The sequence below is a fragment of the Pleurodeles waltl genome, chromosome 1_2 (genome assembly GCF_031143425.1).
Source record: "Pleurodeles waltl isolate 20211129_DDA chromosome 1_2, aPleWal1.hap1.20221129, whole genome shotgun sequence".
Classification (NCBI taxonomy): Eukaryota; Metazoa; Chordata; class Amphibia; order Caudata; family Salamandridae; genus Pleurodeles; species Pleurodeles waltl.
The window spans coordinates 1,108,941,703-1,108,964,984 of NC_090437.1; the positions used below are offsets into that span (position 1 = coordinate 1,108,941,703).

Here is a 23,282-nt window from a genome sequence, read left to right on the forward strand (position 1 = left end):
GCGGGGCCGGCAAGCCTTCCCAGACTATGCAACGGCCATTGCTCCATGGCCTTTTACTCCTGATGTCGGGGTGTGACTTACTATGGATTCTGAGTAACTGGGTCAGGTACCCAATCTGCGCCCGACTCTCACAATAGCGTGGTCTGAGAAATCCGAGGCTTCCTGAGAGAAAAGTTGTAGATACAGGATAGTGAACACAGGCTCACAACTCAAAATAAGCACAGCAGCAGCAATAACTGCACTGTCCAACCAAATGCTCACTTTTATGAAAAATAGAGAGGTTACCCACAAAGTGTGTAGGGTTCTTACTCCCTACGAGAGATAATATGAGTTAAAGAGAAGAGAAGGAGTGTATCAGAAAGTTAGAGTCAGTGTCAATAGATTCTCATTCAAAGCAAGTAAACTGATCCAAGGAATAATTTGCCGCCACATTTACTAAAGTTTCCAGAATGCCACCTCCCTGTAAAATCTCCTGCAGTTTCACTACTCTCAAAATAACAGCTATTTTTTTGCCTGTGAGCGGACAACAACTTTATCCTCATTGTAACCTGTTTGTACAGCACTTTGCTGCTTCCCAGCAAGGCTCACACTTTTTACACATACATACACAAGCTTTTCCGCTGATTATGCAGAGGCTGTGACAGTTGAACTTTACAAATTTGGGTTAACCTTTTACTGCCTAACTATACAAAAGTGAATCAAGGTAATGACTTAACTGCCGGCACCATACGGCAGCCAGTCCCCAAACTATAAACAGCGCCCCAGTCAATACCATATTTTTGACTAACATCTAGAACGGAAGCCAGAAGTGCAAATGACAATTCTGACATTTAGTCATGACAAAATCCTCTTGTCAATATCTACTTAACGGCATGTACAGGATCAGGCGCTTGAATTTGAAAAAGGATATTTACTTGGTTGGTCAATGGAAATGGGAGTGACTGTCATACAGTAACTCATTCTCCTAAAGTAAGAAATCAAGCATAAGTTTTCAGTTAAATCAATAACTTTTTGGCTAAGACAATTAAGGACTGTATCTTCAATAAGCTGCTGTGTGTCAGGTTCTCTCTTGCTATCAATCCACAGAATGCCAATAACCAGGGATATCGTACTGTGAAGCGTACTAGACAGTCAGCAATACAGGCAACAAAACAATTATTATTACCCAGTGGACAGTAGACTATCACCAGGATGAAACAATCTGAAGGAGAACTGCTACATAGAATCATTACCTAGGAGGAGTAGAGAGGGTAGATTGTTAAGGTGTTTGCTATCATTTTGTTGAACAATAAATGTTGGTAACCAACTTGATCATACGAAAAGCAAATGTAGGCCTCATTTAAAAGCAGCTCAGAACTGGTGACAGGGGAGAGTCCAAGTAATAATCAGCAATATTTAGGTAACAAATATGCACAAGCTTTTCAACACAAACAAATGTTAAACAATGAACACATTTTGTTTGGCACAAATTAAGTGTTACAGTTGTTAGGAAACAGTCATTTACCTCAGCTAAAGTTATAAGAAGAGGATCAAATGGAATGGATTCTGGAAGCCGTTCCCACTGTAATTTGTGCTTTACAGATCCATGAAGCAACCTAACACATGGAAAAATAAAAATTGAAATTTAGACTTACAAAAAGTAGGAATATGTCCACCAAGCAGACTAAAAATGTGCTTTCCTGAGACCATACCATATGTCAAGACTACATGAAAGCAATATCCAGGAACAACTGCATGAATAGTGATGCACATAAGAATATTATCTCCCGGGGGGAGGGGGAATCACATTTTTTTTTTAATTTAAGGTTTAGAAAGCAAACAAGGTTCTGTGCATCCACATGGCTGCACCATCCCCTAGCAATAGAGACAAAGTAATACAGTTGGTGGTGGGGACACCTCAAGTTCTTGGTCAGTCCAGAATCAGATGAACAGCTTTCACCAGGGACATCCAACAATGCACCAAAGTGCTCTATTTGCAAGTAGCTTGAGGATGTGTGTAGTTACTGATGTCAATAATGGAAACAATGGATCGAGTGTCTTGGGCATCTGACGTAAGGTTGAACCAAAAGGACATGTGTAAGAAAATGGGTATTTAGTTAAAGGGGAGTGACAACCCACCATAAGCAACAACATAATAGTCAATAAGTTAACCTAAGCTCAACCGCTGATAGCTATGATACAGAGCATACAGGATTCACCTAGAGCCAACAGCAAAACAGTAATAAAGTCCAACCACAACACAGGAAAAAACCAAAACTAATTTAGAAAAAGAGAGTAAATTTAATAAACAAAAGAAACCAATACCACAAAATCCAAAGCAGAGAAATCAGCTATATGAATTTTTAAAGTCTTAAATCAAGATATTGCAGGGCAAGTCAGCATGCTGTTGCTGAAGAGGGTCCACAAGGGTCCAAGTCTTGGTTAAGCCATTGGTTGTGGTAAGGAAAGCTCAGAGTGATAGAAATTAGAATTTCACACCAAAGTAAGGTTTCTTGCCGGCAGGACTCTTTGGTGCCTTCGGCTGGTAAAGATCCCTTTGTTTGCACCAAGTCACTTTTCTGGAACTCGGATTCCTCCAGAAGGGCAAAACAGCAGACTATAGAAAAAAAAATGTTCTACGAGGTCTTGCCCACAAGGCTTTGCCATCGTGGTAAAAGATTAGAGCGGGGAAACCGACAATTGTTAATCCAGCCAGCATAATGCACTTTGTTTGGATCAGCTCAACGAGTTTGTCCTGGTCATGCAGAGGTGTGTGGAGCCAAAACCTTTCCAAGTCCCAGGTTTTCATGGGTGGTAAGGAAAGTCCAGCCAAACACATCCAAGTGTTTAAGCACCTCAGGAACAGCACTTTGGTAACAGAGCTTGCTGTAGCAGAGGCCACAAGGAGGGCCCAGGTGAGGTCCAGTTGGAACTGATCAGCTGGGAATCTTCAGAAAAACCTCTTGCAGATTGTTGTGTTCCTGTAGCCTGATCTGGAGGTCAGCCTCCTTCAGTTCTCAAGACAATATACAAGAGATACAATTAAGTTCAGAACCACTCATGGATGTTCCAATAAAAGTAAGCTATCGCACACCCACTCTTTTCTCTATCTCAGAAGTTTGATGGTTACTCGATTCCTTTTGAAGAATAGGGCAGACACAAAACAAGGTACAGTCTAGCCTTCTACCGGCAATCTTTTCTCATTGCCAAAGAACACCTCGCTGCCTTTATACACAAAGGTTCTTCTTGGGACTAGGAACCAATTTATGGTCTGCAGGGGGATGGATTTTGGAAGAACTAGGAAAACCTACTTATTTTGCTTTCATTTTGGGGTCTCCTGAATTCCATATTTAATTAAGTGGGCTACACGAAGACTTCAGGAAATGGAGTAATACAATGAGTTTGGACAAACTCAATCTCTTCTTTTCATCCACAATGTAAACTGGGTCCTCTAAACCCAACTAATCTCAGCTGCCAATTGGTGAACACATGGCACATATGCCAAAACACACACCACCTTGTTAGATATCACAAACAGCCTCCTCAAAAGCATGCTCAAAATCAGGGCATTCAAATATCATCTTAAAGGCAAGTAAGGAATTTGTGTACCTATCCGTGCAGGGTGGTAGCTAAAGGAGTCTGGCAGCAATATAGAGATACTACCTTGGCTTGGTCTGTGCAAGGTAGAAGGCAAAATACAACCCCACGCATAACATGGAAAACTGTTTTTACTGAGTTGTAAGTAGACCTTATACTAAGATCTGTTTTAGGGCAGTATTTTCAAGAGAAAGTGGTTGCAATCCTTAGACCAGGTCATGAGAAGAATCCATGGAAGTCTACTGAGCCACTGGTGTCACAATCTGTCAGTGACTGGATACTGTAAATGCCCCTCTTGTTTCCTCCATGAAAGCACAATGAAAGTGTGAGTCTTCCCAGTAGTCACATGGCAACTAATATACATGTGAAAGTGTCAAATGTCTTTAAAACAGGGTCCCAATTAGGAGGAAAAAGTCATAAAGAGCCAAAGAAAAAACCCTTGGAAACATTGGAAGTTTTTGACTGAAAGTGATGAAGAGTACGAGTGTTGAAATGCAAAGCACAATAACTACTGAGATGGGGTTAACAAAGAACTCAACATAAAGTCTTCCAGGCAAGAAATCCTGCTAGGAATACTATTAAAGAAAGTGAAAGCAAAAACCAGATACAAATTTGGAATGTAATTGGGCAATGAAAATGACAAAAATAGGGCTAGAACAGCACTGTAATGCATCCTTCACTGAACAAGGTTTCCATATATATGGCCTGGGCAGGACATTACATCACACGAAAAAGGGTTGGCACCATCTTAGATTGGGAACCTGGAAATAAAGCCATCTTGGATTAAAAAAAGATGCAAGACTAGCAACCCCTTCTTCAGAAAAACAGACTTTCCTCAAGGCATAAATTGCAACAAGAACCTTCTGTCAAACATCCATCATGGTCACCATGCTCTCACACTCCACCTACTGATCTCCCAGTCTGGTGCACCAAAATGCTCACACAGGAACCAGACACTAACGCATTTCTCCTCAAATTGGTGTGGCTATTAATCACTGACTCTGGAAGAACAGAGCAGAAGCAAAATCCTTAACATGCGAGGAGCATGAGAGCCAAGGATGCAGTGCCTTCTAAGAATAACAGGTCAGATGGCTACACTGCTGCCCCTGGTGAATTGGATTCCCAGATTAACATTTGTGAATTGGAGAAGATTTCTTGCGAGGGGACTTCATCAAGCAGCCCATTTCTCCTGCTCCACCTTGCTAGAAACTGAAGAGCGGTGTCTTTCAACACTATTTGTTCAGCCCAATTTTCTGTTATCTGTAACTATTTCATACACTCATGAAGTGTTTACCTGCGAAGTATGACACTGCTATGAAATACAGGTATCCTGGAAGCTGTAGGATTTTCAGAACTGTTGGTTAGAAAGATGTTCTCAAAAGATGCAGTTGTTCTGGATTGAACACAAATTGATTCCGGAATGAAAGGCTGTTGCAATCTTTGTGTTGAGTATTGCTCTCATGTGTCAGATGACAAAATGTTTGGAGGTCTGATCTGTTTGTGCTGCTCTATAGAAGAAAATCATGAAGCAACCTGATAGTTGTCTGAAGTGTGAGTCCTCCCATCGACATGCAGTACATACCAGGTGGAGAGCTAACATCTTGTGTTACTCCTCTGATGGTTTCAGGTGAACTATATTAAATTCAAGTGCAATCACACATGCAAGGGAGTTAGGCTGCTAGGAACCTTAGCGTCTGGGAACTTTGCTATGCTGAAAATAGTGACTTTTTAAAACTTATCATCTGGATGAAAACCTGTTAGTTTTAACTGAAACTGGGAAGATCGTCATAGGGAGATGACGCTAAAGTATCCTCTATGCTCAAAATCAGCACTAGCATATAACCACACTTGTAAATTGATTAGGGGTGGCAATTCTTTTTTAAGATTTAATGGACATCGTCCTTATTTTCTCTGGAAGAAGCTCAGCAGATCTCCCCCTGGACTCTGCATTTTGTAGTGTCTCATAGTAGTTTAGTTTACTGCTTTCATGGAAGTAGCGGTTTGTCAAACATTCCTCCCTATGCAATCCATAATCATGTTTTTTTCAAATAGGTAGGCATGAGGCCCAGGGTGCTGCAGTGTTTTCTGGTTCCGGACATTAATAGACTGCCTGGGGAGGGTTGTGATAAGATTCCAGTGACTGGTCCTTTATCTCCTACCCTGGACTCCATGAAGCCCCCAAATAATGAAATTGTTAGTCTTTCTTGTTGCTTAGACCAGGAATGCTTTTTTTTATTTTAACGAAGCCATATGAAGAGGCATACTGGCCACCATGTTGTGCTTACGTACAGGTCTGATTCTGATTTATGAAGAGTATTTACAATATCTACAAGAGAAATCCATGATGGTTGTGTGTCTGAGGTTAATGGTGACAAGGTAGTGTTATAATTAGTTGTGCATCAAGTCAATGCATACCAGTGCATTTTGCTGCAGATTACAGAGGATGATGCTCATCTAAAAGATAGCACTGTGTGGAGAAGACGGGCTGACAGAAAGTCATCCTTGTTCATACAACAATCAAGACTGTGATGCTCTTATTTATTTATTTCTTAGATGGCTTGAAGAGTCACAGCAAATGTTCCTTGCACCATCTCTACTACCTGCCCTCACGTCGGCATTTCTCATTTTTGTGGCGAGTGGAAGTTATGGGGAAGGAGGCAAAGGAACATCCGGCACATCAGAAGGTGATCAATCTGATTTCAGAGTCATTTGTTGTTCAGGAGGAGACGGCTCATCATCTGGGATTTCTACAACATCCTAAGGCAAGATTTCTTTGGTAAGGCAATACCAGGTGATCTGCCTGCAGGAAACGTGGGAAGAGTCATTTCATTTTTTCTTGGAAGAATATAACACCTTTTTTGTTGCAGCAGTGGCCACAGAGGTGGGTCGGGCTAAAGGTGGTTTGATCACTATTGTTTCCGTAGATCTGTGTGTGAGAATTAAGGACTTTGGTTGAGATTCACCAATGCTGCAAGGGTTGAAATTAACTGTACAGGGCTCTATATCATTTGTGTTAATTAATTTTTATAATGCTAAAGCCTGGGCGGAGGAGCCATCCAACTTCAGTATCTTAAGCTCTGCTATTGATAACCTGTCAGGCAGGAGGGATGGGTTAGATCAGATAAACCTAGTGGGGGACTTTAATTGTAACCTATGTGTGAGCCCTTTGGATCTCATTAACAGTAGGCCTAAGTGTTTGTTGGCAGAGGGTCTACACATGGTGAATACTATTGAAGGTTGTGAGTTAAACACCATTTTAAATAACCATAATTTGGTCTTTTCTCTGGAAAAACCTACACGCTCCATTAATCCTAGTATTTTAAACCCCTTTAGGGACAGGGTATGTGCTTTTAGAACAGATTTTATTTTTGTGGCAGCCCCCCGTTTCTTTTCATCGCAAATTTTAGCATGGCGCTTTTAGCACAATCCTCTCTCTGTAGTACTAAATGAGATAGGTAATGGTTCCAGGATCCTACATGTGACTCAGGGTGTGTTCTCCCACAAAACCACAAACACCAGGGGAGGCGTGTAAAATGGTCCCAAGTTGACCCATCCAGTTAAAAAAAAAAAGAAAAACGCTTTTCTCAGAATGTAGACATCATATGTCTGGATTTAAGTGCCCCAAGTGGGTCAATCTTGAGTGCATTTGAGGGTATATCACAGAGAAGTGTCTGCATTACCGCTGGTCCCCCTAAGTCAAGAAATGTCCTATGAGACCAAATGGTTTGATAGCAAATGCACCAAGGACTTTACTAAATTGACGGAAGCTTCAAAGATGGCTCCCAGGGATAAGAATTTGTTATTGTCTGCAGTTCGGACTATAAAATGGGACTTGCAAATCGTAAGGCCAGGCTAAGAGAGAGAGCTTTGGACAATTTAGCCCAAGCCTGTGATGTTGGGGATAGCGCTCTGTTTTGGCAGGTATTAAACCGTCCCATTCTTGTTAGTGACCATGATCACACTTTATGCCATCATTTATCGGAGGGCCAGTGGGTGGCGCACTTTGAAGGGATCTGCAAAGGCAAGCCAGTGGGAGTAGATGCCATTCTCGGAGTTCCTATTGGAGGAAGACCAAAGACTGTTTTTACTCTTGAGGCGGTGACCAAGGGTATTCGGAGCCTATCAGGTAATAAGGCCCCAGGGCCTGATGGGATTCCTTAGGATTTGTTGGTGGCTGATATTGAGCTCTGGGCCCCCCTTGTGACAATGGTTCTAAATGCAGCTGTGAAAGTGGCCTACTGCTATGATCGTTCCCATTTTTAAGATGGAGAACAAAGACAACCCTCAATGTTATCGGCCTAGCTCCTCGATCGAAGCAGTGGTAAAAGTTAAGGGCGGGGTGGTGCTATGCAGGCTGATGGGGTGGGTGGATAAGCACAACATGATTTCCAATGTTCAACACAGTTTCAGGCTGGGAAGATCAACAATGGACCAATACCTTAATCTACATTTGATAGTTAATAAGTATACTGTTGCTAGGGCCGAATCCAGCCATCTTGTCTTCATTAACTTTACATCCCCGTTTGACAGGGTCAGTGGCTGGAAGTTATGGTGCTTGCTACTTGGATTGGGGGTGGACCCTAATATAGTCCATCTGTTGAGTGATCTACATGCCCACACAACAGCATCTGTTGGATATTCTCAGGGAGGGGCTTGCATTCGTCCCCTTCTGCACCAGCAGACGGGTGCATCTGGAATGTATTCTTGCACCTTTCTGTTTACGCTACGTGTCTGTGGGCTGTCCATCCTGTCTGTGGAAGCAGACTGCCCACAGGTAGGGTTAGGATCCCTACTGGCTCTACTATACACAGACGATGCAGTCCTGATGGCAAGGACTGCAGTGGGCCTACAGTTGTTACTGGACAAGTATGTTGATTTTATGGCTAGCTTGGATCTCACAGCTAATTTCACTAAATCCTAGATAATGGTTTTGGGCCGGTTCAGCAGTAGATCGAAAATATTTAAGGTGGGATCGCACACTTTAGCCAAAGTCCCTGTTTTGTCGTAGCTTGGGGTACTGTTTGATTGTCACAGAAACTGGAAGCCCTGGTCGAAAATAAGAAAATGGAGTTCATTAAGGCAACTGCCGCTGTTTATAGATTTCCTCAGAGACGGGTGTCTTGTCCGCCCAGCACCTTAGTTAAGGTATATCAGGCCAAGTGTGCCTCCAAGGTGCTGTATGGCAGTGAGGTATGGGGGTACATGAGAGTTGACAGTATTCAGTCCATGGAAAATGTGTTTTTAAGGTGGGTGTTGCAGGTTTCCCACAGCGCACCAGCACTTTCTGTGCACAATGAATTAAGAGTCCAGTACAAAGGTGACACGATTGCTCTTAGGCCACAGATATGCTGGATCAAGGTGTGGACGAGAGAGGAATCCCAGCTGAATAGGCAGATTCTGAAGAATTGCTTATCCTTGGATCATGCTACTAAGATACCATGGGTTACATATATCAAGGGTGTTTTTAGTAGCCTGGGTAGGGTGAACCCTCAATCCGTGAGCACTGCGGAGTTAAAATGGGTTAGGGATACAATTTTATAAAGTAAGTTACTATAAAGAGAACACACTGAACTATTGAAACCCACAGTAAGGGGGCATATGCTGCTTAAAACCGTTTGAACGGGCGTGGCCAGGATGGTGGCGTGTGTGGACGTGTTCGTCCGAGCTCTGCCGCCCTGGCCCCAGAAAATTGACGTGCGGTCTGGCGGGGGATGGCCTGAGGCCCCCAGAGACGGCGAGCGGTGCCGCGGTCCAGAGGGCAGCCAGCGGGGACCGAGGATCGCGTGGCACCGCGAAGCGCGGGCGAAGAACGTCCGACCTTGGCCTGCGCCAGAGGCGGCTCCCTCGGACGGAGGGCTGCGGGGACGGAGGCCTTGGAGGATGGCGCTGGGCCCCGAATGCGGTGAGGGCAGAGTGGGGGCCCGAGAGCGGAGATTTGCGGGCACCCCCGAGAAGTGGAGGTGCTTTGCTGGCTGGGCTTGTCTTGGGGATCGGGTGGAGGCGCCCCCGCGCCCCCAAGCTGGATTGCCCTTGATTGTTGGGAGGCCTGGAGGTGGCGGCAGAGGTACCAGGGGGCATTGGGTCGCCCCAACTTTGAAGCAGGAAGACGCAGGGCGGAGGGGCAGGACCGGGCCCCTGAGTGATGGATCTGGCGGCATGGTAGTGTGACGATTGGCAAGAGGAAGCACAAGAGCGCAAGGCCAGTTGCAGTCCCAGGCACAGGGGCCTTCTGGTGGTCTGGTCCCAGAGGGAGTCTGAGAGGGGGCCCAGGAGGGCAGCTTGTTTGATTGAGACTACGCGCACGTGCCATGGCGGCGTCCAAATCCAAGCGGGAGCGATCAGTTAGAGAAATGTTGACTGGGGCCCGCCTGGCATCGGGCGGTATGGTTGAGGAACCGCCGGCGACGAAGTCCCCAGAGATGCGTGCGGAGACAGAGCTGGACGAGAGCTCCCTGGTCACGAAGGGCTTTCTAACATCCTTGTTTGACTCGCTCCGGAGTGATATCCAGGATCTTCGTAGGGACATCTCTCAAGAGGTGAGAGAGCTGTGAGGTGAGGTTATGTCCCTGGGGGAGCGAGTAGCGCAGGTGGAAGATGGCGAGATCTCTCGTGGCAAGGAGGTGGCGGGCCTGCAACAGGAGGTCGTCCGCCTCCGGGAGCAGCAGGACCTCCTCCAGATAACGGTCGAGGACTTAGAAAATCACTCGAGGAGGCATAATATCCGCATCAGAGGGGCCCCGACGGGGGCTGAGAAGGAGGACATTGGGGACTTTGTGGTGGGCCTGTTTCGCTCATTACTTGGCCTGGATGAGACCCAGGAGATTATCCTGGACAGAGTTCATCGAGTGGGCCGTGCAGGTGGGGCTGGAGACCGACCACCGGACATTTTAGCCTGTGTCCACAACTATGGGCTTAAAGAGAGTATCTTGCAGCGGGCCTGCAATCTTCAGCAGGTACATTTCAGAGGTCATGAGCTCCAATTATTCCAGGACCTCTCGGTGCGGACCTTGCAGAGGCGGAGAGAATTCAAGCCCATTACGGAGCATCTGCGAGCGCATGAGGTGTCTTACTCCTGGGGCCATCCGTTCCGCCTTGTCTTCCGGTGGGAGGATCAGCTCCGGCAGGTGAGGTCCGTATTGGAGGCTAACCGGATCCTGGGCTTGGAGGATCACAGCCAGGATTCGGGCAAAAAGGTGAACTTGGCTGGTGGGGATCGCCCACGTTGGCGGCGGAAGGAGAAAAGGAGGAAACAACAACGCCCTACGGCTTCGGAGCTGAGGTCGGAGCGGTAATCTGTTTTGAGCAGCGTGGCCACTGGAACTAATGCCTAGGCGAGCGGAGGCCGAGGGGATCTGGTCTGCTGAGGGCCGCACTGTTTTCGGCCTGGTGGCCGCTGAAGAGAGGCTGGGGCGGCGGGGGCGATGGACCTGTTCTGATGAACTTGAGTGGTTCTACAGCCCTGTGGAGACTTCATCTCGTGGAGATGGATGTACGAGGACTGTTTGGTTGTGAGCACCTGTTGTGCGTACTGGTTGTATGTTGGTGTGTTTCCCTTAGATGCTGGCTCTTGTGTGGAGGTGCGTTCTGGCCCCAGTGTCTGGAGTGGTTGATGGTGTGGTCTGGGGTGTGGTTTTCCCGTGAGGCCTTTACCTTCTTGATCGCATTCCTTATCTTAAGATATGACTATTAAATGTATAAGCTTGAATGTCCGGGGGCTTAATAGTCCAACTAAGAGGCTGGCCATCCTGTCGGCCCTAGAGAGGTCGGGGAGTCATATCTGCCTGTTGCAGGAAACACACCTCGTGCAGAAGGATATCTACTGCATGCGTTCCAAGTGGTTCCCTAGGCAATTCTGGTCCTCTGCTTCCTCAAAGCATGCAGGGGTTGCGATACTATTTGCGCGCTCGTTCCCCGGGGAAATGGTGGCAAAATTACATGAGGTGCAGGACAGGCTGTTGGCCATACGGATGAGGTTGGGGGCCTTTTCTTTTACTATTGCCTCTTTATATGCTCCTAATACCCAGCAGGAAGCCTTCCTGAAGCAGGCCCTGACCCCACTGTTGCACTCACCGGATGGCGCCATTTTGGTGGGGGGCGATTTTAACCTGGTGATGGATGGTGAGCTGGACCGTTCCAGTCACCGGCATGGGCAGACAGGGTCCTTGACGGTGGCTGGCCGCCAGTGGCTGGTTGAGTGTGGCTTGGAGGACGTGGGGAGAAAGGCACACCCTACGCTCAGGGATTATTCCTTTTACTCAGCAGCGACCAAGACATATGCTCGGCTCGATCTTTTCTTGGCCTCGCAAGAGTTTCTTTCCCGAGTTAGGGAGACAGCGATTGAGCCTCGGGCCCTGTCGGACCATGCTCCTGTCACTGTATAGGTTGCCATGGACATGGAGCGGGTGGGGGCGTCGGGGTGGCGATTCAGGGACTTAATGCTTCAGAATCCCACAACGGTGGAGGCGATCCGACGTGCAATAACAGATTATCTTAGTTTTAATGACAATGGGAGCACCTGCTTGGCGACGCTGTGGGAGGCACTGAAGGCGGTGGTGAGAGGTGAGGTGATGTCGCTGTCAGCTAGGGATAATAAAGCAAGGAGATTGATGAGGGAGGAGCTGGAACAAAGGGTGGCGGTACTGGAACGCTCCCATAAACATACGGGTGCCCCAGGAGTTTGGCGGGAGCTGGAAAAGGTAAGGAAGCAGCTGAAATGGCTAGATTGGGACAGGGCAGAGTACGCAGTGGCACGCCTTAAGCACAAGTATTACAAAGGGAGCAATAGGTGTGGGAAGCTTTTGGCACACCGGTTACGAGCGCAACGCGCGGCGTCGACGATAAAGCTGGTCCGCTCTCCCTCGGGGCGGAAGAGCGAACGAGCGACCAAATTGCGGAGGCGTTTGCGGAGTTTTATCGAGGATTGTATGAGGCTGATGACCGGGTGATGTGGCTCCTGATGCATTCCTAGAGGGTATAGCAATTACTCCCCTAGGCGAGAGGGAGGCGTCTTCATTAGATCAACCTGTAAGGGCGGAAGAGGTCATATCAGCAATCTCGCGTTTGCAGGTGGGGAAGTCCCCTGGTCCGGATGGTTTCAAGGCACTTTTTTATAAGACCTTCTGTGTGGAACTTGTACCGATATTAGTGCGGCTTTTCAACTCCTTCCGAGCGATGGGAGTCCTTACAGCCAGTATGTTGGATGCCACTATTGTGGTTATCCCTAAGCCGGGGAAAGATCCCGAGAAATGAGCCTCCTATAGGCAGATTTCGCTCTTGAATATTGATGCCAAATTATTTACAGGAATACTTGCTCATCGCCTTAATTACTACATGCCGGGCCTTGTGGATCCTGACCAAGCTGGTTTTATACCCCACAGGCAGTGTAGTGACAATACGAACGATTGCCTCATCTGTTGGACAAAACGGATCGCTCACGCAGGGAGGCGCTTTTCCTTTCTATTGACGCCGAAAAGACGTTTGACAGAGTCCATTGGCCATATCTGTACAGGGTGCTTGAGCGTTTTGGGTTGGGCCCGGGCTTTATGACATGGATCCACTGTATTTACCAGGCGCCTAGGGCTGCGGTCCGGGTTAACGGGACGCTATCATTGCCGTTCTCAATCCAACGACGGACTCAGCAGGGGTGTTCGCTATCACCTCTTTTATTCGCGCTCTATATGGAGCCCTTGTCGCAGCGCCTGCGTGATAGTCCTCAGATCACTGGTGTGAAATTCGGGGGCTCTCATTTCCCTGTATGCGGACGACGTCATTCTTACCCTGGCGGAGCCCGCGACCTCGCTGCCTGCTCTAATGGGGATACTTGATGAATTTGTCCGGGTCTCGGGATTCCGGATGAATATGCAGAAGTCGCAGGCCCTGAGTCGGTTTATCAAGGCTGAGCATGAAAGGGATCTGAAGGCCCGATTCCATTTTATATGGTCATCCTCGCGACTTCCTTATTTGGGGATTGATTTAGCGCTTACCGTTGCTAGGACGGCGTCTCTGAACTACACGAAATTGGTTCGGGAGGTGCAGCGGGATCTAGAGACCTGGGGGAGACTTAAGCTGTCTTGGCTGGGCAGGGTGGCGGGGGTGAAGATGACTATCTTGCCACGTGTCCTGTATGTGTTTCAGGCGCTTCCCTTGACACCTCCGCCCCGAACGATTGCAACCCTTCAGACGGCGGTTCCGAGATTCATTTGGGAGGGTAGAGCGACGCGTCTCCCACGTCGGGTTCTATACCGCCCAAAGGGGATGGGGGGGACTAGCGGTTCCCTGCCTCTTGCGATATTTTCAGGCAGCGCAACTGCGTTTTTTACTAGAATGGAGTCGCCCGTCCACTGACAAACATTGGTGCTTTATGGACCAAGCGGTGGCGGGTTCCCATATATGGAAGGAGCCCTGGCTCTGACACCGGCACAGGGCGAGCGGTCTTTATGCATCCCCGATTACGGAAGTAACGCTGCGTGTATGGGACGCGGTGGCTGGTCGATTGGGGCTGACGACGCTCCCATCCCCAATGACCTCTCTGGGTGCGAACCCTAACTTTGGACCGGGCCTACAAGTGGAAGCGTTGCGCCAATGGTATGAGGGGGGCTGTAAAAGGGTGGGGTGTCTCTTTGATGAGCAGGGAGTGATCTCCTTTGACCAGATGAGGGAGACATATGTCTTAACAGAGGCAGACAGGATGATGTACTATCAAATACGGGATTGGGCCCTGCTGCCAGCTAAGAGAGCACTAATTGATAGGCCGCTAACGCCTTTTGAAAAATGGCTCCTACTGAAGAAGGATGACAAGAGGGTGATCTCGGAGCTTTATGGATTACTACAGGGGGAGGGTCGCCCATCTAAATCTAAAGGTCAGTTGCGATGGGCGAGGGAACTGGAAAGGAAACTGACTGACGAAGATTGGGATAACATCTTTTATAGGACACACCACACGGCTTACAATGCTGCAGGCACAGAGACAGCGTATAAGGTGGCCTCCTATTGGTACTTCACACCATCAAGGATTCACGCTTGGGATCCCACTAAGTCTAGCCTCTGTCGGAGGGTGTGTGGGGGTTCGCTTGTGCACTTACTCTGGCATTGCCCCAAACTTCATAGATACTGGGAGAGTGTTATTGACACTATTGATGCAGCGTTTGGTACTCAGATCCCCAGATTCCCATCGTATATCTTGCTGGGCCTGCCCAATACGCTCACCTTCCCCCTGAGATCATTGAAAGGGCGGCAGATGGCCATGGCCCTCAATGCGGCGGTGCAGCTGATATTAGCGATGTGGGGTACTGACAGGATTCTGACATTTACATCATGGCTTAATAAACTGTGGTTCATTCTTGCTATGGAAAAGCTGACCCTGACCTCGCAGCAGCGTGGTGGCGAGTTCAGGGATCTATGGCAACCATTCTTACCGATCTTATCCACTGAGTACACGGAACTGACATGTCTGGCTTACCTGAGAGTGCTGGGTCTGACCTGAGCTTTTGGGGAGTGTGCTTGCGGGAGAGGCTCATGGAAGTACCGAGACCATGCAGGGAGTGGGCGGGGGACTTGAGTGATTGCTGTATGGCGGGCCAGTTCAGGGAAACAATGTTGGTGTTTTAATAAAAATTTCTGTGTTGTTTATTTCCAAACATGAAGTTTGCCTCACAGTGCAGCACATGATAGTGGGCGACACCGCATGGGGTGGGAGCATGTAGAGGAGGTGATCTAATGGGACGCGGTAGACTTGGAGTGGAGCGTTATGTACCACCCCCCACACTTCCAGACTGATACTGCTGCATTGTGATTGCCTTATTTTGAAGAGTTGTACTTGACATGTTTAATAATTTGAAAATAATAAACAGATTTGATCCATAAAACCGTTTGAACTATAGAACCGTACCTGCTCAGTGACAGAAGCGATAGGGACAGATTTTCATTGACCAAATTTAACATGATACATCATCTTTTGGCCTCATTGAGGGAGGTGGAACCCCACAGGTTCCTTAGGTCAGGTAGCTGCGACTACCAGTCTCCAAGGGACACCCTTCACTTCATGCTGATCTGTAGTTACTTTACTAGCCCTAGGAAAACTTTAGGCAAGCACAATCAGCCCTGCTGTTTCTCCAGCTTTTATTTGACGATCATATTATTTTTAAAGTGTGTTGCTTTTTAAGATTTGTATTGACAGTAAGGGGTTCCATGCTTGATTACTGTGTGGTTGGCTCAAGCTCTCCTAAATTTTGTAATCTGAGGGTCGATTTATGGTATTTTATCTGAGTTTTTTTTCCTACTGTTTGTAATGTGCATTTTAACTACTTTGCACATTTATGAAATGTTTTATAACGGTTACTGTGTGCTTTTATGGTTATAATATAACGACTAAAGACTATTTGATTGATTGACTAGATGGCTATTCAGCACTTTGAGGGCATAGTTTGGTAGCTTACTATACAAATTTTTCTATTTTTTTCGGTGGTAAAATTATAAATCAAAATAAAGGCACGTTTTTTTTGGCCAGCTTGAATTATTTCAATCAAGCACGCAAACAGCATTTGATACCCCAATTAGGCATTCCGAGTGCTTATCATATAAGTTATTTTTACAAACACATTTAAGATTACCATGAAACAGCTCCATAACTTACTCCTGCTTTAGATATGACGTTGTTGCACGTAAGCTTCTATCATGTTACTGAGGGGTATAACAAGAGTGATCTGGGCACAACATTAAATATTCCAGGTACATAGTAATACTTTTACAGCAATAGTGGCTATAAAACTACAGAGGTGGCAACATCACTGAGGGTGGAGGTATTTATGCAAAAGGTGTATGCTTGTGGCATTAAAGTCGGCTAGAAGATGGGAAGAGACAGAGGCTATATGAACACAAAATTCCATGCTTGCATCTTAGCTGTAGTTGCATGGATGAGTCACAGTTGACTCAGAGTAAATTGAAATAGTCTATATTCTTGGCTCCACTCAGTGAGACAATAATATGGAGACTGGTAAAACAATTCGATGTCCATCTGCTCTTGGCCCCCTCCCCTGGAGTTCTGGTATTTACGAAACTAAAGGGCTATAGTCAGCTCAATGCTAAATATGGTCCAGCAAGAGAAACCTGTTTTTTTTTATCTTGCCGTATTGCAGAACCTTTATTTTTCCATGATGGGATTCCCCCTGACATCCATAAAGAGCAGACAGTGCAATGAATCAGTGAGATGCTAGCTTATAGACAGTAAAACTCTAGTAATATATCTTTACCACCATGTAACAAGCCTATTTGTCAACACACCATTAAATTATTCATTGCACTTCCAGACCATGTTATCTCAGCCTTGATAACCTGGGTAGTAATCAGTGCTTAATTTGGGCCGGTGGTTTCTGGCAAGCACTTAATTGTCAACACCAGCAATGATGATAATGCCACATGATGACGGTGTTTGTCGAATTTACAGCTGAGCACTACAGTTGTTTATTAATTATTTTGACTAGTACCTGCCGTCCAAGCCATTCTTATAGGTTCGGGGGCCTGGAATAGTCTGAATTGTCACACATGTAGGAGTGTGATGGTTAGTAGTGGAGACGGCACTGTCACTGGAAGGGTCAACATGTTGTGCAAGCTGCAGATGATTTATTATTGTATTTATTTTCACAAATTTAACCACTGGTTGTAATACCTTAACATCGAGACCCAACCAGCAATCATTTCTATCCTGAATGGCGTGACCTCTCTTTCCCAAAAAAATCAACGTATGAAGCTTTCTGTACTGATAAGCTTGATTATTCATGCCAAAAGGAGGAATACTGCTCAAGTCCGACATTCAGGAGACTGCGCAAAAACACTGCCAATCCTTTAACACTTTCCAGTGTTAACACCTGGATGCTGTACATCAGCCTAAACGGAATATCTTTTGATGCTGCTTATTCGTGCTAGCTATAATACAAGGAACAAATTGCAAACACATATTTATATAGGACTTAACTGTCATCCATAAGAAATGGGTACTTACTTATAGTTCTGGTGCTGCATCACAGGAATGCTCATTGAAGTCCTAAACTTTAGCGTAATTTCCGCTACTTGTGTAGACCATGAAGTACTTTAAATTCATATTTGTCAATATGACTTTATGTGCAGCGTGCCTATGTCTATCTATTCACGAGATAAAGCATCCTTCAGAATGCTAACTAGGTAAGCCATTTCCAAAACGTAGAAGAAAAAAATGCTCAAAAGAGTTCCTTTAAAACTACATTGCCCTATTTAAAATGTAAAAATGGGAAAATATGTCTAACACTGAGGAAAAGTGCAGCCCAAGAAGCCTACGTTGTAAAGCTGTGCCTTTAAGAATCCAGGAGCTTCCATTGCCCATGATGAACCTCACTAGCTGTTGCCTCCCTCGGTCAGCCTTTTCTTACAGGGAGGAAAATTTCACGCTAAAATACTGCAACTACAGTACTTGAACTTCCAATGCCTAAGAAAGCTCAGGATGGGTGGTAGATGGGTCGTTTATGACTTGAAGATTGCCTGAAGTGTTCGAAGATTCAGAACCAGAACTACAAGTAACCATTTCTTCTGCAGTGTAGGATCTTTATTGATAACTATAAGCATTAGAACAGAGTAGCACGTTACTATGACTTTTATTACGTGGCTCTTAGGCACAGGACATACAGTTCATAGGAAACATTAAGACCATCTCAAACAGTGCCCATTCATAGCCAAACAAACTTTACAGTGAGGTGTGACCAACTTTAGCATTAGCCTGTACATCTGAATCTAAGCAGCAGTGCTTTAAGTGGCGGTCTTGCAGGCAACTGTTTAGGAAACATTTCCAAACCAATTTGTTATTGCAGCTTTCCTTCTAGTTGATTGAGCCCTTGATCTACAGGGAAGAGGTTTTTTGGTTACTTGTTAGTATAAAGAAATGCAAGCTGCAAATCGATCTGGAAATTATTTGGTAGTGTAAGGACAGAACCTGCTTGATCTTCCTTCATTGCCACCTTACCTTTTCTGTACCTTGCAGGCCAGAAACTCAGTGCTCCAGCCAAGGGTTGCCTGGCTCTTTCAGACCTTTCTTATTTTAATTTTACTTTTAGTTCTTGTATTTTATTTTCATTGTATACTCGCTCCCCCAGACCCTCCACAGAGTTTGCCTAGTCTTGTTTTGCTCTTATTTTACTTTTCTTTGTTTTAGCTCTTTTATTTGACATTCTCCATTTGTTTTTACATTTTTTCATGGGCCTGACCTGCCACCTTGCACAAAAGGCAGGGCTGCCCCAAGGTGTCTGTTCCTCCTGCCTCACTCCTTCTGAAGTACCCCTTCCTTTGGGGAACTTAAAATGGTGCCAGCAGCGTGGAGGCACCCACTGTAGTAAAATGCCTGTACCGGTCTGGTCTTCCGTCATGAAGCCGGGTCTGGTGGCTTAGTGGACTAAAGCGTCCACTATAGGGGCCTGTGTTCGACCTCATGGTCACAGGTTCAAATCCCGGCAGGTTCACTCAGCCTTTCATCCAAAATTCTGAGGTCGATAAAATGAGTACCATTGAGTTGGGTAACAATAAACATCTGTTATTCAGCGCCAAGATGCCTGCGGGTGAACGTGCGCTTTACAAATACACATGTTATGTTATGACCACCTTACTTTTTGCGTTCTGTATGTCAAGGCCTCAGCCCATTGCTTGCCTGGCCTTCTTAAAAATGCCTTATTTCAATTTTACTTTTAGCGCTTGTATTATATCTTCCATGTATGATCACTCGACTACTCCCTTGCCACCCAAAGTCACTTAGCAGAATTTTACTCTGATTCTACTTTTCTAGGTTTTACTCTTTTATTTGCCCAATTTCCACGTACCTGTCCTGCCGACTTCTTCTTTTTCAACACTGAACTGGAGTGGCATCTGGAAAGGTGTCAATGACAGTGTTTTACGTCACCTTTCCATCTCCTCTCCTCAGATCCTCATCTTGGCAAGTCTTTTTGAGGTGTACCCATCTTGGGTGTGGTGGTAGCTGGCTGGATGATTTCTCAACCCTCTGTTCCCTCCACCCTTCCTTAGCTATCATATCTTTAAACATCCTGCTGAGCCTGATAACTTCATTGTCTTTTATTGTACTTTTGGACATTTGTTAGGCAGAAATCACATTCCTTGAATTAATTCAAGAATGGTAAGCACTCCACACAGACATTGTGTGGATCTGATGCTGGCATTCGTCTGACACAGGAGGACCACTTCATTAAAAGTGAAGGTACTATGACATACAAATAGAACTGCTTGAGGGAGGCAACTGCCAGTGAGGTGCATCATGTGTAGTGGAAGTGCCTGGATTCTTAAATGCACAGCAGTTTTTTTCTTCACGGCTTTACAATGTAGGCCTACCAGGCTGTCCGCTAATAATCCACAGACAGATTTCATCTGTTTTTACGTATTTCACATCCTGACATGTAGTTTCAAATGAACTCTTCTGTGCATTTTTCAGTCTACTTTTCATGCAAATCTTACCTTTGATGGGTTTCTGAAGGGTAATTTAACTTGCATGGACAATGGCTTTCATACACATTAAAAATAATTCGTATATGTCCATATAACTATCAATAAAGATCCTATAATGCAGAATGAAAATGTCACTTACCCAGTGTACATCTGTTCGTGGCATTAGTCGCTGCAGATTCACATGTTGAGCACAGTCCGCTGCCCGGTGTTGGGCTCGGAGTATTACAAGTTGTTTTTCTTCGAAGAAGTCTTTTTTGGTCACGGGACCGAAGGACTCCTCCCTCTTCGGCTCCATTGCGCATGGGCGTCGACTCCATCTTAGATTGTTTTCCCCGCAGAGGGTGAGGCTGGAGTTGTTTGCTATAAATAGTGCCCATGCAATGGAGTGAATACGTATGTACATAAAAAGTTTATAATAATTATTTACAAATGTTTAAGATTTAAGATTTACTTCTAAATGGCTACAGGCTTCCCGGGGAGGCACAAGTGAATCTGCAGCGACTAATGCCACGAACAGATGTACACTGGGTAAGTGACATTTTCAGTTCAATGGCATATGTCGCTGCAGATACACATGTTGAGCATAGACTATAAAGCAGTTACCTCCCCTAAAAGCGGTGGTTTAGCCTGTAGGAGTTGAAGTAGTTTGGAATAATGTTCTTAGTACAGCTTGGCCCACTGTAGCTTGTTGTGCATTTAGTACATCTACACAGTAGTGTTTAGTAAATGTATGAGGCGTAGACCAGGTTGCAGCCTTACATATTTCGCTCATAGGAATGTTTCCTAGAAAGGCCATTGTAGCACCTTTCTTTCTGGTTGAGTGTGCCTTTGGTGTAATAGGCAATTCTCTCTTGGCTTTAAGATAGCATGTTTGAATACATCTGACTATCCATCTAGCAATGCCTTGTTTAGAGATTGGATTTCCTATGTGTGGTTTTTGAAAAGCTATGAACAGTTGTTTTGTTTTCCTGATTAACTTTGTTCTGTCAATGTAGTACATTAGTGCTCTTTTGATGTCTAATGTATGTAGTGCCCTTTCAGCCACGGAATCTGGCTGTGGGAAGAACACTGGTAATTCTACTGTTTGATTTAAATGGAATGGTGAGATTACTTTTGGTAGAAATTTTGGATTTGTTCTTAGAACTATTTTATTTTTGTGTATTTGAATAAATGGTTCTTGTATGGTAAATGCCTGTATTTCACTTACTCTTCTGAGGGATGTGATTGCAATGAGAAATGCGACTTTCCACGTTAAATATTGCATTTCACAGGAATGCATGGGTTCAAAAGGTGGACCCATGAGTCTTGTTAAGACGATGTTAAGGTTCCATGAAGGAACTGGTGGTGTTCTTGGTGGTATAATTCTTTTTAGCCCTTCCATGAATGCTTTAATAACTGGTATTCTAAATAGAGACGATGAATGAGTAGTTTGTAGGTAAGCAGATACTGCTGCGAGGTGTATTTTTATAGATGAAAAAGCGAGGGTTGCTTTTTGCAAATGTAGTAAGTATCCCACTATGTCCTTTGTGGAGGCATGCAATGGTTGGATTTGATTGGTATGGCAGTAGCAAACAAATCTTTTCCACTTAGATGCATAGCAGTGTCTAGTGGAAGCTTTTCTAGCTTGTTTTATGACCTCCATACATTCTTGTGTGAGGTCTAAGTGTCCGAATTCTAGGATTTCAGGAGCCAAATTGCTAGATTCAATGATGCTGGGTTTGGATGCCTGATCTGTTGTTTGTGTTGTGTTAACAGATCTGGTCTGTTGGGTAGTTTGACATGCGGTACTAGTGAAAGGTCTAGTAGGGTTGTATACCAAGGTTGTCTTGCCCATGTGGGTGCTATCAGTATGAGTTTGAGTTGGTTTTGACTCAATTTGTTTACTAGATATGGAAGGAGAGGGAGAGGGGGAAAAGCGTATGCAAATATCCCTGACCAACTCATCCATAGAGCATTGCCTTGTGATTCGCGGTGTGGGTACCTGGATGCGAAGTTTTGGCATTTTGCGTTTTCTTTTGTTGCGAACAAATCTATCTGGGGTGTTCCCCAAATTTGAAAGTAATTGTTCAGAACTTGGGGGTGAATTTCCCATTCGTGGACTTGTTAGGGGTCTCGCGAAAGGTTTTCTGCTAGTTGGTTTTGGATCCCTGGAATAAATTGTGCTATTAGGCGAATGTGGTTGTGAATCGCCCACTGCCATATTTTTTGTGTTAGGAGACACAATTGTGTTGAGTGTGTTCCTCCTTGTTTGTTTAAATAATACATTGTTGTCATGTTGTCTGTTTTGACAAGAATGTATTTGTGTGTTATTATGGGTTGAAAGGCTTTTAACGCTAGAAATACTGCTAACAGTTCTAGGTAATTTATATGAAATTTTGTTTGGTGTACGTCCCATTGTCCTTGAATGCTGTGGTGATTGAGGTGTGCTCCCCACCCTGTCATGGAAGCATCTGTTGTTATAACGTATTGAGGCACTGGGTCCTGAAATGTCCGCCCTTTGTTTAAATTGTTGCTGTTCCACCATAGAAGCGAGAGGTATGTTTGGCGGTCTACCAACACCAGATCTAGAAGTTGACCCTGTGCTTGTGACCATTGTGATGCTAGGCACTGTTGTAAGGGTCGCATGTGTAGTCTTGCGTTTGGGACAATGGCTATGCATGATGACATCATGCCTAGAAGTTTTAGCACAAATTTTGCTTGTATCTTTTGGTTTGGAAACATAGCACTTATTACCTTGTGGAATGCTTGAACTCTTTGTGGACTTGGAGTGGCAATTCCTTTTGATGTGTTGATGGTTGCCCCTAGATATTGTTGTGTCTGACACGGTTCGAGGTGTGACTTTGTATAGTTGATGGAGAAACCCAGTTTGTGAAGGGTTTGTATGACATATGTGGTGTTGTTTGTGCACTTTCTTACTGTGTTGGTCTTGATTAGCCAATCGTCTAGGTAAGGAAACACATGTATTTGTTGTCTCCTGATATGTGCTGCTACTACTGCTAGACATTTTGTGAATACTCTTGGTGCAGTTGTTATTCCGAATGGCAACACCTTGAATTGGTAATGTATTCCTTTGAATACGAACCTTAGGTACTTTCTGTGAGAAGGATGTATCGGTATATGAAAGTACGCATCTTTTAGGTCTAATGTGGCCATGTAATCTTGCTGTTTGAGCAGTGGAATGATGTCTTGTAGTGTGACCATGTGAATGTGGTCCGATATGATGTAGGTATTTAGTG

At 45.2% G+C, this 23,282-nt stretch overlaps 1 protein-coding gene across 2 annotated transcripts in view; it reads right to left on the reverse strand.

Annotated features, from left to right (window-relative positions):
- The window catches only part of PACRGL (parkin coregulated like), a 157,130-nt gene that overhangs the window by 65,013 nt on the left and 68,835 nt on the right, over positions 1-23,282 (reverse strand). For both annotated transcript variants that reach the window (XM_069234732.1, XM_069234725.1), the window contains exon 4: positions 1,505-1,595. In XM_069234732.1, coding sequence (XP_069090833.1) covers positions 1,505-1,595 — 91 coding nt within the window. The remainder of the gene's footprint in view (positions 1-1,504; positions 1,596-23,282) is intronic.